At 44.6% G+C, this 16,510-nt stretch overlaps 1 protein-coding gene across 5 annotated transcripts in view; it reads left to right on the top strand.

Annotated features, from left to right (window-relative positions):
• Positions 1-16,510, top strand: part of grik2 (glutamate receptor, ionotropic, kainate 2) — a 299,000-nt gene that overhangs the window by 177,565 nt on the left and 104,925 nt on the right. For all 5 annotated transcript variants that reach the window (XM_070550946.1, XM_070550947.1, XM_015949505.3 and 2 more), the window contains one exon: positions 14,370-14,576. In XM_070550946.1, coding sequence (XP_070407047.1) covers positions 14,370-14,576 — 207 coding nt within the window. The remainder of the gene's footprint in view (positions 1-14,369; positions 14,577-16,510) is intronic.

Genomic DNA, 16,510 nt, shown 5'->3' with positions numbered 1-16,510 from the left:
TAGGTACCAAACAGTGTTTTTCCTGGTGTTTGGTATTGATAGATATTAAGTCTGATCTGTGAACTCTACAATATGTCGGCCAGCTGGGGGTTAATAAAAAGAAATAACCTGTTGACATTCCTGCAGTACTGTACTGAGTGTGCCTGAACTCCTACACAAAGGGAAGAAACATCACGCAGAAATCTGATCAAATTTGGCAGTTACCAGTTGAGAAGTGGGACACACCCTGGAAATGTCCCAATAAAGACCCAGAGAGTTGGATGATGGCTTAGGCCGTTTAATATAATGGGCTTATACTGAAAAAAAGAAGAGATAAAAACATGTTCCAGACAAAGGCAGAATAATTTTTAAGTTGAAACAAAAAGTGTGATTATGATAACACACAAGCATAGTAACACGTTAAGGGACATTAGGAGTTGAGGCTTCAAGTTGCATACCAAACAAAAGGTTTATGTCGATGATAAAATGGTAAATGGCCTGTATTTGTATAGTGCCTTCCAGGGTTCTACAACCGCCCAAGGTGCTTTGAAACACATTCACTCATTCACCCATGCACACACATTCACGTGCTGGTGAAGATGAGCTGCATTGTAGCCACAGCTGCCCTGGGGCACACTGACCGAAGCAAAGCTCGGTTTGAAGCGTGCTACGTTTCACAGAAAACCACATGCCTGGTAATAAGCAAGGCATTGTCACATGGTTGGGTCACATGACTAGTTTATTTACTGTGTCTCTTGCCAAACTAAAAGTAGCTGAAATCCATCATGGGTTTTAGTTAGGGGTGTCAACTTATCATGTTAATTGCGATTAAGTAATTACAGCTGAAATTAGTGTGTTATGTTTTTAATCACATTAATCTATAACTTTAATGTTTATGCATGCAAGCTTCCATTATAGTAGGAAGAGCAGGTGAGGTGAGGACTATGGTGTACAATTTAGAAAACAGGTCACAGGTGTTGGAAATCCAACCATCATACTTCTGACTAAATAGTGTTAATAGTGTAAGTGTGATAAAAAGTTCTCAGAAAAAACCTCTGCAAGACAAAAATACGTTAAAAAAATCTGTTTTTCCTGACTTCCCCCAAGACTTTTTTATATGACCGACTTTTTCCTGAGACCTTTTTGTCTGACCAACTTTTATCCTGAGACCTTTTTGTGTCACAGACTTTTATCCTGAGACTTTTTGAAATGACCGACTCTTTCCCGAGCCCTTTTTGTCTGAGAGACTTTTTTCCGCAAGACTTTTTAATCTGACAGACTTTTATCTCATACCTTTTATTTTCTGAACGACGTTTTCCTAAGACAAGTGTATTTCAGAGATGAAATGTGACGATGGAGGACTATGTTAGAGTTGTTGGTCCTATGAATGGGAAATTATCATTTCAACAATGCCTTGACGTCACTCACCATGGATAAAGGTAGTGATGTGCCTGCTTTTTCAAGTTTGCTAGAATTGCATGGTTGGCAGCAGTCTCTGCTGCTAAAGAAAACAGTTATAATCTTTAGTTACCACTCAACACATTGTGGTGCAGACAATTAGTTATATTTTAGTATTTTTAAACTACTAATGCCTGCTTGGCATTTGCTTGAAGGTTGTCATAAAGTGGTCAAATCCATGTACAAATAGCCTGCTGATGGATGATGCACTGATAGTTTGAAAAGTTTGTGTCTGCTTTGCAATAAGAAATGAGTGACATGCTGTCATAGCTGGTGGTCCATCAATTGTAATGGAGACCAGGTTTTCAATGGAAATGTATTTCTACCCGAGTAACCGTTCACTGGATTATAAATGTCAACTCCTTTAGTTGTCATGACTCCCATCCTTCACCCTCCTCCACTTCCTCATTATACCTTCATTCAGCTCACCTGGTTCCTCTCACCAAGCTCCAGCCAAGCCCTGCTTTCCCTAGCAAACTCTGTCAGCTTCAATCAGCTCCATTCATTCCACCTGCTCCTGTAATCAGCCTCATCCCATTCACCTGCTTCCCCTGCTATAAAAGAACCAGCCATCCAGTCAACAGATGCCAGATTATTACAGCCTTGCCAGTAGTTCTCCAGCCATCCACCCTGCCTGATCTTTGCCTCTGGACCTTGTTTTTTGCCTGACCCCTGCCTTGCTCTCTGCCTGCCACTTTGACCTTAGCCTGCCTCTGAACCTGCCTCAGCCTTGCCCTCCAGGTACCTCTGCTTTAAATAAAGACATTTTTTATATATTTTTACTGTGTTGGTGTCTTCATGGGTCTTCTGAACTCGGTTCCTGACAGAATAATCTGGCCAAAAATCTGACCCAACGCTGACACAGCACTTGGAGTATTTTTTTTTCTTCTTTTTTTTCATCGTACCTGTCATGGAGGATCTCACGCTCCTGGAGTTTATGGAGCTAGAGAAGGAGCAGGAGTCACCGTTCTGGGGAACGCGCTGGCCATCAGGCCAGAGCCACGCAGAGGCTCCACTCCTCTGTCCAGGCCTGCTGCAAACGTCTTGTGCAGCGGGTTCATGACCACGTCGCTCCAGCCTCAAACCCCTCCTGTCAGGTCACGACGGCGGCGGTCCCGGAGGTTTTCTGCAGCTGATAAGAGGGTTAATCCTTCTCCCGTGCTGGTGTCGACGGGTTCCACGGACGGCACCTCATGTTCTGCTTCTGGACCGGTCCCGACGGAGGAGATTGTCCAGGGGATGATGCAGATGGTCGAGGAGGCTGTGTGGGAGGTCTTTGCCAAGCCAACCTGCCCCCACTTACATCTGCGGGCGGCTGATAGGTTAAATGTCATCTTCTCCACCCATCCAGAGTTGATAGCGGTCCCAGCACTTGGTAATTACTACCTTTATGTCCGGAGGGTATGTGGGTCTGCACTGAAGGACGTCGCCATGGAGGGTCTGACCTGCTGTGAGAGGTGGTCACCTTCCCCAGAACCCTCCAACGTATCGCATCCTGCTCCGGCGGTGGACCCGGTGGACGCATCGCATCCTGCTCCGGCGGTGGTCCCGGTGGACGCATCGCATCCTGCTCCGGCGGTGGTCCCGGTGGACGCATCGCATCCTGCTCCGGCGGTGGTCCCGGTGGACGCATCGCGTCCTGCTCCGGCGGTGGTCCCGGTGGACGCATCGCGTCCTGCTCCGGCGGTGGTCCCGGTGGACGCATCGCATCCTGCTCCGGCGGTGGTCCGGGAGGTTGCATCGCACCCTGCTCCGGCGGTGGTCCGGGAGGACGCATCGCACCCTGCTCCGGCCGTGGTCCGGGAGGACGCATCGCACCCTGCTCCGGCGGTGGTCCGGGAGGACGCATCGCACCCTGCTCCGGCGGTGGTCCGGGAGGACGCATCGCACCCTGCTCCGGCGGTGGTCCCGGGAGGACGCATCGCACCCTGCGCTGGCGGTGGTCCCGGGGGACGCATCACATCCTGCGCTGACGGTGGTCTCGGAGGACGCATCGCATCCGGCTTCGACGGATGAGGTCCAAGAGGCCCCGGTCCCGGCCCAGCCTGTCCAAGGGGCTCCGGCCCAGCCTGTCCAAGGGGCTCCAGTCCAAGGGTCGACGCCTCCAGGCTCTGAAGAGGACCTCTCCTGCCCCTGCTCTGAAGAGGACCTCTCCTGCCCCTGCTCTGAAGAGGACCTCTCCTGCCCCTGCTCTGAAGAGGACCCTTCCTGCCCCTGCTCTGAAGAGGACCCTTCCTGCCCCTGCTCTGAAGAGGACCCTTCCTGCCCCTGCTCTGAAGAGGACCCCTCCTGCCCCTGCTCTGAAGAGGACCCCTCCTGCCCCTGCTCTGAAGAGCACCCCTCCTGCCCCTGCTCTGAAGAGGACCCCTCCTGCTCTCAAGTTCCCCAGTCAGAAGTTCCCCAGTCTGAAGTTCCCCAGTCTGAAGTGTCTGTGTCCCCTCTTAGTCGTAGTCCAGTTTCCCCTCTTAGTCGTAGTCCAGTTTCCCCTCTTAGTCGTAGTCCAGAGTCCCCTCTTAGTCGTAGTCCAGAGTCCCCTCTTAGTCGTAGTCCAGAGTCCCCTCTTAGTCGTAGTCCAGAGTCCCCTCTTAGTCGTAGTCCAGTGTCTCCTCTTAGTCGTAGTCCAGTGTCTCCTCGTAGTCTTGGTCTTGGTCCAGTGTCCCCTCTTAGTCCTCGTCCGCCAGTGTCGTTTGTCACCACACTCCCACAGTCTCGGCTCCTGGTTCCCCGTCGCCGGCCCCCCCAGACTCCCACAGTCTCGGCTCCTGGTTCCCCGTCGCCGGCCCCCCCAGACTCCCACAGTCTCGGCTCCTGGTTCCCCGTCGCCGGCCCCCCAGACTCCCACAGTCTCGGCTCCTGGTTCCCTGTCGCCGGCCCCCCAGACTCCCACAGTCCCGGCTCCTGGTTCCCCGTCGCCGGCCCCCCAGACCCTTCCGGCCCTCCTTCATGGTCCCCCTCCTCCCGCCCTGCTCTGGCCCTCCTTCCTGGTCCCCCTCCTCCCACCCTGCTCTGGTTTCCTGTGGGCGTCTGGTATCCGACCTTGAGGGGGGGGGGGGGGGGGGGGGTTCTGTCATGACTCCCATCCTTCACCCTCCTCCACTTCCTCATTATACCTTCATTCAGCTCACCTGGTTCCTCTCACCAAGCTCCAGCCAAGCCCTGCTTTCCCCAGCAACCTCTGTCAGCTTCAATCAGCTCCATTCATTCCACCTGCTCCTGTAATCAGCCTCATCCCATTCACCTGCTTCCCCTGCTATAAAAGAACCAGCCATCCAGTCAACAGATGCCAGATTATTACAGCCTTGCCAGTAGTTCTCCAGCCATCCACCCTGCCTGATCTTTGCCTCTGGATCTTGTTTTTTGCCTGACCCCTGCCTTGCTCTCTGCCTGCCACTTTGACCTTAGCCTGCCTCTGAACCTGCCTCAGCCTTGCCCTCCAGGTACCTCTGCTTTAAATAAAGACTTTTTAAAATATATTTTTACTGTGTTGGTGTCTTCACGGGTCTTCTGAACTCGGTTCCTGACATTGGTAGTGTTTTTTAGTGGAAGTAATGTCAAAAAGTCATCAACATTTTTGTGAAAACAAACAGCTTTTTCATATCAATATAGTCACCAGACTCGTTACCAGGAGCACCTGTTTTTGTCCGAATCCAGCTGTTTTTCCACATTTGCGAACATTGTGCACACCTCCTGCTATGGTGTTTACGCCAAGCTGAACATTAGCTGTAGCAGAACGAATCTCTGCCTTTTATACTGAGTACAGAATGGAAGAAGATCCGAATTCGTTCAACACCAAAAAATCATTGAAACCTACCAGAGCCTTTAAACCGGATGTGGCACGGTGCAGATCTAGATGCAGATCTGCAGAATCTTTCCGCATGTTTTATTTATTTATTTATTTTTTCTCGGGCACTGCGTACGGATTGTCATAAAGTTGAAATTGGTTATTTTAGCCAGACAGGAAGTGAGACATGGGCCAGCAGTGCATCCAGTTTAGTTTAAAACCAAACCCATGTTGCATCATTCTGTTGGCTTCTTCAATTATTAAATGATAGTGTTCGATAGTACAAGTGTGGCTTTTGTTTACCAGCTCCTTTGTCCACATGTTGTTATCACATGAACTTCTGAGCAACGTTATAAAGACATTCAACACTGTCTGCTCCTGGTATAAATGGCATTCCATCCGGTATCTGCACCAATTATGATCCCTGTTTGTTCCACACACTGTAAATGAGGCTTCACTTTTATGTTGCCAGAACAGTGATTATGCCATCACGATCATTGCTTTTTTAGTGATCCCACCTTTCCTGAGGTTTTTTTTTTTTTGCTTGGAAGTTCACAGCTTCTTTGTCTCTTTATATAACAATAAATGTTGATTTTTGAAGACAGTTTTCAGCTCTTCTGCTTCCTCTTTGTGGAGGTTGGTTCCCACAGGAACATCCTGGGATAAGTTACTGTGAACTTTGATGAAACGTCGCTCCACTTTGCACTTTTTACCAACTGCAGGGCTCGCAGCACAGGTGAAACATACAATTGTCATTCAAAATTGTGGGAAAGAGTCAGTTTTCCACTCCTTATGTAAGTAATATGTTTTTTTTCCTTTTTACTTGCAAGACCGAACTCTGCTTTCAATGTTTCCAATAGCCTAGCACCTCTTCTGCCTGTTACCCTGCTCCAGACAGCAGCATATCATACATCTTTAGCCCAGTCCTAATACTCGCACTGTGCCCTACAGACTATTGCAGAGTGCACTTGGAGGAAGTGCACAGTAATGCTTTGAGTGTGTGGTACACAAGTGTGCAAATAATTGCCGAATTGGGACAGTGACCATTGCGTCATTGACCACAACGCATGTCGGGATGCTGTTTGCTACTACTTTTTAACTCACTCACTGCCAGCTATTTCCTGATCAGAAAAGCCGTCAGCTGCCAGTGATTTTCAATTCAATTCAAGTTTATTTATATAGCGCCAAATCACGACAAGAGTCGTCTCAAGGCACTTCACATAATAAACATTCCAATTCACAGTTCATTAAGCCAATCAGAAATAATGTTTCCTATATAAGGAACCCAGCAAATTGCATCAAGTCACTGACTAGTGTCAGTGACTTTACAGCAATCCTCATACTAAGCAAGCATTTAGCGACAGTGGAGAGGAAAACTCCCTTTTAACAGGAAGAAACCTCCAGAGGATCCTGGCTCAGTATAAGCAGCCATCCTCCACGACTCACTGGGGATCGAGAAGACAGAGCACACACACACACACACACACACACGTGTCTATAGTTCTATTGTGATGTCTTAGTAAATATTCTGTTTGGTGAGATCAACTTTATTGTATTTATCCTAGTGGATCTCTAATTAAATGGGTAAACTAGCAGTAACACGTCCAACGTCAAGGAAAGCAAAAAGTTATTATCAGGAGAGGGAGAATGTTTAAGTGGTTAGCAGCAGTGTGCTAGACGATGGCCCCCTCCGTGAGGCCACCACAGCTCAGCAGAACATCGTTGTAGCTTCTTCTGGGGAGAAAAACACTTGTAGAAAAAATAAAGTTAACAGCTGAAATTGCAGAAAGTAATACAGTTAAAGAGCATACTGTAGAAGAAAGCAGTAGAGTGTGGAAAGTGGTCAGTGAATCCTCCAGCAGTCTAAGCCTATAGCAGCATAACTACAGAGATAACTCTGGATAATCTATCCTATTTAGATGGAGGCATGTTGGAGGCAGGGCAAGGGAGAGTCGTCTTTACCGACTGTACACTCCACCTCCCTCTACTCCCCCACTTGTCCTGATTTAGGCTAACATCAGATTTTAACCATAGGCCCTATCAAATAAAAATGTTTTAAGCCTATTCTTAAATGTAGACAAAGTGTCTGCCTCACGGACTAAGACTGGGAGCTGGTTCCACAGGAGAGAAGCCTGATAACTAAAAGATCTGCCTCCCATCCTAATTTTAGATATTCTGGGAACCACCAGTAAACCTGCAGTCTGAGAGCGAAGTGCTCGGTTAGAAACATATGGAACAATCAGATCACTGATGTATGACGGAGCTTGATTATTAAGAGCTTTGTATGTGAGAAGAAGGATCTTAAAATCTATTCTGAATTTAACAGGTAGCCAATGTAGGGAAGCTAAGACAGGAGAGATATGATCTCTCTTTTTAATTCTCATCAGAACTCTAGCTGCAGCATTTTGGACAAGCTGAAGACTTTTAACTACATTCTGTGGACTTCCTGAGAGTAATGAATTACAGTAATCCAGTCTTGATGTAATAAATGCATGAACTAGTTTTTCAGCATCACTCCTGGGAAGGATGCTTCTAATCTTAGCAATATTCCGAAGGTGGAAAAAGAAAATCCTACAAACTTGTGAAACCTGGGATTTGAATGACATGTCCTGGTCAAAGATAACACCAAGGTTCCTTACTTTCACCATTTTTACTATTTTTTTAAGAGTCACAGAATGTTGGGCGCTAGGATGATGCCAACGCCCAAACTACCAAAACAAAAAGGAGACTCACCTCTTACATCAGGAAGAATCTGCGCGTTTCGAGCATTATCCGTTCTTTCATAATCACAGACCATAAACACCAGATACAAAATAACATGACATCATAAAACATGCATAAAACAAGAAAACCATAGGCTGTCCTAAACACCCACATGTTATGATTTTCTTACATTTTTAGCAGATGTTTATTTCTTTTATTTTTAATCAACTGAGCCGTGTGCTTTAACCAACACTTATGCTACTTGTTGGATGTTTATTCATAAAACAACCAATGATTAGTGTGCGGTTGCCCCGCTGCATGCTGGGAGCACCTGCAGGATTGCCTTTGTTCTTCTCTCCATCCATCCCACCTTAAAGGGACTCAGGAAAACAAAAGTACATGTTTTAAAATGACTCAAATAAAGCAGTATCATTAGATTTTGTTTCTTTTTCCTGAGACACTAAATCCATTGTTTTTAATTGGTTGGAGAAAAATGGGCTTGATTTTGTGTTTAACAAAGTCTACAGAGAGGCATGGATGTGGTGGAGCTTTAATTAGGTTTGTTTTACAGAGATACCCAGCTTCTCCCTGACTCAGTCTTTTAATTAAAGATGCACCGTTGACCGTCTGTAGGCAGACAACGGGCTTATTTATGTCTCTGTGGATTTAGTTCCGCTGTGCTCTGGAACATTCTGCATGTGTAGGATCCTCATGCAGACCCTTATCCCTCTCCACTCAGTGTGTGTGCGACAGACAACCCACCACCGTTGGAATACAGGAGTGAAAACAGGCTACCAGAATCTGTGTGCCAAAACACCTTTAAATTAGCCAACTTGGTGTCAAAGTTACAGTCTTAGAGTTACAGTTAGTCTTTCAAATAGTTAGCCATGTTTTAATATTTAAGCACACATTTCAGCTCATGACTTCTATCTGGAGTGTTTTACCACAAAAGTGATATAAATTAGCCAAATGAAGCATAGGACAGTGTGGGATCCATTAGATCCAGTTGGAGTCATACATGGCTTTTCTTCAACATATGAACATACCCAGATGGCAAGGCCGGATTAACCATATGAGCAACTGGGCAATTGCCCAGGGGTCCACGAACTCTAAGGGGCCCAGGGCAGCTAGGGCACGAGCAACATACTGTATCTGTAATCTCCCTCTTTCTATTAAACTAGGGTGACCATTCGTCCTCTTTTCCTCGGAAATGTCCACTTTTCACTCTCTGTCTCTACTTTCTATCTTATTTGTGCCTGAAGCGCTCTGCTACTGCGGAGCTCATCACCTGTACTACGGTGATTTCACCTCACTGACACAGCATCGAAACGAGCACTCCGCTTTGCGGTCAGGAGAACCAAAACAATAAGTTATACACATGTAATAATTATACATGTGATACAATTCAGATCACCTTCAAAACTTAGTCACACACCCAGGGCCGTTTCAAGGTATTTTGGGGGCCAAGGCAAAACAGAACCCCCCAACCCAAACCCAAAATGGGTCCCAACGTGGTTTGTGTGGCGTTGCCATAGTGTGACGTCATAGGCACAGATCCCCTGTCCTCTTTTTTGGAAATGGAAATATGGTCACCCTGTATTAAACAAACTGTCCACCCGGGCTTTTGTGCTGCACAGAGACACTTCGCTGCCTATGACTTTGAACGTCAGTTCAGAGCGGTTGAGAGTCAGTCTCATGCAGACTGACTAATGAAGAGAGGGCCTCAAGTTAAGACCCTCTCCTCATTGGTCAGTCCACACAAGGTGGGTAAAAGGTTACCCTGAGCGGGTTTTGTGACATCAGGCATTCAAGTATTGAGTATATTTACTGCATATTACAGTAAAATATTCTGTATGTGACCATATTATGGTGATCCTTGGGTCGTGATGATGGGGCCCTTTAATATTGTTGCCCAGGGTACAACGAAGTGTTAATCTGGCCCTGCCAGACGGCTCCACCTCAATGCTGTAAATGTAAGTTCAGCTCATGTGTAAGTACTAAACAATAAGTCCAGTTGATCCCAACTTATCTCAGCTAAACTGTATTCATCTTCATGTTGGCTTCTCATAAAAAGTTAGCTGACAGGTTTCACCCTCTGTCTGTGGTCACATCCTGCTTCAGGAGTCCTGCTGTAGCTGAAACCAGCATCCCCCCAGCTGTGGCGCTGTGACAGTGTCATTTAAAACAAAATGGAAGGGACAACATTCTGATTAATTACAGCTGATTAACAGAGGCCGTGGGCATGGCTGAAGAAGGTTCCCGGTACGTTTTGGCAATTGAAAGTTCAATTTAAAAAAATACTTAAATAAGCCATTTATAGGATTTTCCAACTTAAAAGAGAAAATTATTTTTGTCCCTACACACATCAGAAAAGAAATTTGCGATGAACGAGAATGTGAAAATATGTATCTATTTTGTCTGAACCAGAAGTTTTTGTAGTTTTGTAGCTCTGTCAGGTTAAGAATGTGTATCACTCATCTTATCCAGACAACTGCGCCTCCGTTCCAACTAATTAAAAGTAGAATCATGTCTTACTATGTGAAAAAATGGAAGAGGAGTGCATTATTTTATCTTTCAGTTTGTGGGGAACAATAGAAAATGATTAATTTGTTGTTCTTTTAACAATTAGATTTAGATTATTTAAACAAGCCAAGACTGTTTCTTCATATCTCTGATTAACTCTATGGTCTCTATGGTGTGAATTTCCAATATTTTGTTTTGTAATTTTATACCAATATACCATGCTCTTAAGCATGACAATGATGAAGGTAAATCTGAAACTTCATCTGGATCAGGGGCTTTGTTGCAGTTTGTGATGACATTTCACACAATGTTAAAGGTGTTTTATAAGAAAAGTCCAGATAACTGGTCAGAGATGTGACAACAGGGATAAGTAGCGTAACAGATCAGCGGGTTGCGATTTAAACCTATTTCACAGAGATATTAAGTTCTAGAAGAGTTCCTGTAGTTCCAAAAACTACAGGAACTATACAATCTTTGGTTTTTGTTAACCAAGAAGAGCTTGACCGACTTCAATGTTTCTTCCACTGAGCCTTGGAGAGGGAGGTGTTAAAACAAAAGCTGGGATTGAACCAGCAGCCCTTTGGTTGACCGTCAGCCACTCCTCCCCAGGTTCTCTATGAGCACCTCTGGTTCTACAGCATTTAAAGTTATGCTCATTCGTTCTGGTAAGCCTGCCTCAAGGTGGGAGTGGTCATGCTGACCAAAGCAGGCTGATCTAAAACTCCTCTTGAGGATTCTACGTTGTACACAGTTGAGCTGCAGAGTGACAAGGTTCATTAGAAGATATCTGTCCCCGCTGTCTTTGTCTTTGCTGTGTTGGCGCTCAGTCTGCTCTGAAAACATCTTCCTCCTTTCACCAGTCTCTGCTCCCTGCAGCGCCTCCTCCATGCAGCAGCTGTCACAGGCCCGTCAAGTGTAAAATATATGCCATGCTTTTGTTTGGCAGTAAATAATGGTGCAATCAGCAGTAAATTGCCTACGGCAGACCTTAATAAATCACTCTGCGGGATTCATTTCAATATTCTCCTTCTAAAAATTGCACTCCCATTTGTTTTCCATGGAAAAAAAATCTTCCTTAAAAACACAAAATGGCACACAACAGGACTAGCTGCAAAATTGTAATAGTACTTATAATTGTTCATGCACTAATTTTTACTTAGTTGCACCCGGCCACAGCTGTTTGCATACTGCAGCAGAAACCGCATGATAAAAAAATAAACCCATGATTTATGTTTTTAAGATAAATTGTTGAGAACTAATTTTCATCCCTTCTTTCTTTTCAAAGTCATGACATCATCAGATGCACACAGTGGCTATAGAAAACAACCCGGGAAGACTCAAAACCTCTGGAAAATGTGTTTCTGTTACCATGGAGACCAGGCAAAGGAGAAAAATGGCTTTTACCTTGGATTGTTAGATGGTGCAATAAATTGTAAAAAAAAAAAAAAAAAAAAAAAAAAAAAGCACATGCATCCTGCACATGGTATGTGTTGCTGAATTATATTCTGGTCAGTGATTGCTCCTGGTCTCTGGACTGGTTTTAGTTGTTTCACCCACTCATCTCCTCCACCTGATTAAACCCATCTTTCTGGAAGCCCTGATGTTTGCTGACATGGTGGTGTTGATCTTCAAATGGTCCATGCTTTCTGCTCTTTCATCAACATTACATCAGGTTCCTCGTGGAGCTGCTGCTGCTCAGGGGCCACGTTCCATTTCAGGCTCTCAGCTGTGTCCACATTAATAAGTCTGAAAGTTGCCAAAAAGCTGACGTGAGTCTGTTTAATAAAAATAATTATTATGTTTCATGAAAGGATTTCTTCACTTTACAGGTTAATTACAATTACATTTTATAATGAATGTTTTAACTAAAGGGATTTAAATAAGTTTTGACTGCTTTACAGAAATTAATGAATCAACATAACTGTTTATTCTTGAAATGCCTTATTTCAGATCTTAAATACACCAAACAAGTCTAGTTGATGATTTAATAATGATTTATTCTCAGTTATGGCACATATTAATGTTAGTATATTGATAAATGACTGTTATATCATATTTACTTCACATATTAAGTGAAATTAACCTTTTCTACATTTCTGAGAATGAGGTGACGTCTGAAGACTCTTGGTAACGCCCATTATATTTTCTGGCATCTGATTGGACCAAAACGTAGAAAAACCGACCTTTAAAAGATCAGAAAGAACCATCCTTTTTCAAGATCAAACGATATTACTTGTTTTAATCTGCAAAACAACTCATCCGACGGGAAACGACTGCCAGCTTTCAGCAGTCACCCAGGGGATTATCTTATTGACCAGCCATGCAGATTCCAGGGTCCTACAACCTTTGAACTCCAAGATATCGAACAACTCACCATCCATGTCAAGCCGACTCTGATGCTGACAGGATCTACCGAGAACTCCCACCCCACTGGCACTAAGGCATCGCACCCATTACTCTTCCAAGAGGGCAGATGGCAGGTGAAGCTGAGTCGAGTTTAGCCCAAGTCGTTGCAGATCACCCGTTCATGAACACCACGATCGGCAGCAAGTTGCAGGATTATTAGGATCCCAGTGACCTCTGCAAACTGTGAGGTCAGAGGCCCCAACTGGTAGCACCAAGAGTCTTTCTGGTGAGCAATCAGCCAAATAACACTCACGCCTAAACTGAGTTCAGCGCTGCGTCAAAAGCTGCCCTTTGGTAGGTGAACACAACTGAGACCATTTTTGTTGAGTGCATCAGTATTTGTGAACCAGTCCAGTTTGTTGTTGGGCTGAATGTCCAGATTTCTCTACTCCATCATTTCATTGAACACACCTTGGAAAGTCACTAGTTTGACAAGGGGGGTCTGCTTACTTAAGTGAATCACCACCTCCTTTGTCTACGCACAGTGCGTGATCTGCGTGTAGGGAGGGGCGGCGCTGAACTAGCCATTAGCTTGCTTGTTTCTGCAGGACTAATCTCTATTTCTCTAAGCTGAGGACTTTTAAATGATTCTATGCTAACAGAAGATAATTTTGTTCTCCAGAACATCTCAGTTTAACTTCCTCCTGATCACTCAGGGACAGTCTGGATATATTTTGATAATGCTGAATTACCCAAGTTTCAATAACACCCATTCCTTCAGACTCAAGGCACATTGCAACAACTGCCCCAGCTGTGCATTTAGATGTTATCTTTATTATTTCATACAAGTGAAATATCAACAACATCGCATTGTGATCAGGAATTTTTCTTTTTTGTTACTTGTTAGATTCAGTTGTGCCAAAGTTGTACAATAAACAACACCTGTTAGGTGATAAATGAAAAGATTTATTTGCCTGAAAGAGACAAGGGAGTCATAGAAACAAGGGACATGATGCTGAAATGAAGGTCTAAAGCTAACAAAGCCAGATGGTGCATGGAGTCGATGTATAAAGAGGAGGAAGCAGGCAGAGGATGTAACAGAGGAAGAAGCTTAGAGGGAATGGAGGAAATGAACATAGTGGTGGAGCTGCTGTGTAGGCAGAGAGGAAACAGTATGAAAAAAGACATCAGTAATCTCCCCAGCTGTTCATGTGAACAAAGCAGTTCCACCATCCTCTCTCTCTCTCTCCCCTCCATCTATCGGCATCTCCCATCGTATCGACATAGCGTGTGGTCTCCTGAACGCTGGTCCTGGGACCAAAGCCAGCCTGCTGTGCCTGAGAGGAGCAAAGAGACCTTGATATGGGAGATTATCTCCTAATATGGTCACGCCTCACTTTGCACTCATTCTGCAGAGTATCACAAACCTGTGCCAAGCTCACAGCAGGGCTAAAAGCCAGGCCGCTTCGACTTAGGGTCTGACTCATGACTCAAAGGCACATCAGCCATATCAGATGACCTGTCAGATAACACCTATCAGTAGGTAAAAGACTCATCTTTCCACTATTTTGCCTGGCAGGAAGAGCCATACGTGATGTTCAAGAAGTCTGACACCCCACTGTACGGGAATGATCGCTTTGAAGGCTACTGCATAGACCTGCTGAGAGAGCTGGCCAACATCCTGGGCTTCACCTACAAGGTCTGCCTGGTGGAGGACGGAAAATATGGAGCACAGGATGAGAACACTGGACAGTGGAACGGCATGGTCAAGGAGCTGATGGACCACGTGAGTCTATTCAAAAACTAGCAATTGTACTATCTAAACATAAAACTCAACTTGTTTTTGGAGCATCAACACCAACACAAGGATAAGACTGAACTAGCTCTGGACCATTTGCACTTTCAAATGGTAACAACCACAGTCTGCATGCTGTTCTCTGTCCCTATGACCTGACTGTGTCATCTAATAGGAACAACAAGCTAATGACAGAAGCTGTAAAAAAGGTGAAGCATGAGAAGTAAATGGTTGGGTGAATCTTGGTCATTAATGGAGATCAAATTGTTAAAAGTATTTTAAAAGAAAATAAAATAATTTGTTTGTTAGCTTCTAGTTACCCAAGAATCTGCTTTGAGGCGATAAAATGAAATGTTAGTGATTCCAGTTCTAGGTCTTGTCATTGTGTCTGAGTCAATAGCAGTGACTGAATGAGCATCACGCACACACACACATACACACACACACACACACACACACACACACACACACACACACACACACACACACACACACACACACAGGAAAAGTTCTGGAGTCAGACGAAGTCAGTCAGTTCAAACTTTGACCTTTTTGCCGATATAAGCAGCAAACCACTATAAACAAACATGGAAGGATGTTGACGGGTTTTCTCTATTTTCAAAGTCAGAGTCAAGAGAACGTTCTCACGTACATAAATATGAATGACTTCTCATGTTACAGTTTTCAAAACAGTTTTCCAAATATAAATGAAAAAAAATGTCATATGTCCTTTTCTGATGAATGCGTATTGAACTTCCCCATCAGTGGAGATTCGTCTACAGAAACCTTGTTTACAAAGTAATTCATAATCACAGCGCCAATAAAAGTGTGTCCTTTGGTGAAAATATTGAATGTAGTAAATAAATCGACTACATCTGGGGTCAGATCCTGGTCGTTTGTATAAACCTTCAAACTGGGTTCCCGACTCCCAGGACACTGGTTTGTGAGCCATACACTTGAGGTCCATGAAACCCATGTAGTTGGACCTACAGACACACCGCATCTCCTGGAGAAAAGCTAATTAGAATGGACACACTTTATAATCAACCTACTTGATTGTATGTGTTTGTATAGAGTCAAAACACGTGCACGCAGTTTCCGCACACACACGCAGAAGATCCATCGCGTGCCACGTTTGCACGCTCGATGATTCACACACGCATGCAAAAACCGCTTGCACATGTTTTGGCACTTTATGAATGCCATAATTCAAAAGTCATTCAAGAGCCAAACCGGCTGAAATTAGAAGCATGCCAACAATTATCTCGTTATCTTTATCAAGAATGACCAAGTAAGACCCTCTAGTCAGCCAGGTTAAAGAGGTTTCGCATCATAAATTAGCCCTAACCCTAACCCTAGTTCACAAACAAAACTAAGGGTAAATCTGTCCGTAGACCACCTCAGATTGCCCCAGTAAGAGGCCCCTGACCCCCAAAGGTCTGAAACCTTGGAAATAAACAACCACGGTTTTTATTTATCAGCAGCAGAGCTTAGAGTTGTGCTCTTTACTTAATTACATCACGTCATTTAGGAGCAGCAACCTTAGATATTCTAATATTTTGGAATGAAACATTAAATCTGTTAGCATGTAAATGTTCAGCTGGGAGGGAAAATGGCCGAAGTCTAACTGAGAGGAGGAGTACAGCGAGGCAGCATTAAAAGTGCAGCTATTCCAGGGAAGCATAGATCCTGTCATGAGTTGTTTCCCCTACAGAGCTTATTAAAACACACACACACACACACACACACACACACACACACACACACACACACACACACACACACACACACACACGGAATCTGCTGGCAGCATTGATCATTACAACCAACAAAGTCCGAGTTAGGATAAAGCGCGCGAACAGAAAACTAGCAGGAGCTGCATGGCCGACAGTCAATATCTGACCTCATTAGAAGCTGCAGCCGCG

The sequence above is a fragment of the Nothobranchius furzeri genome, chromosome 5 (genome assembly GCF_043380555.1).
Source record: "Nothobranchius furzeri strain GRZ-AD chromosome 5, NfurGRZ-RIMD1, whole genome shotgun sequence".
NCBI lineage: Eukaryota > Metazoa > Chordata > Actinopteri > Cyprinodontiformes > Nothobranchiidae > Nothobranchius > Nothobranchius furzeri.
Note: the sequence above shows the minus strand (reverse complement) of the source record. Positions and strands in the feature narration are given on the sequence as shown.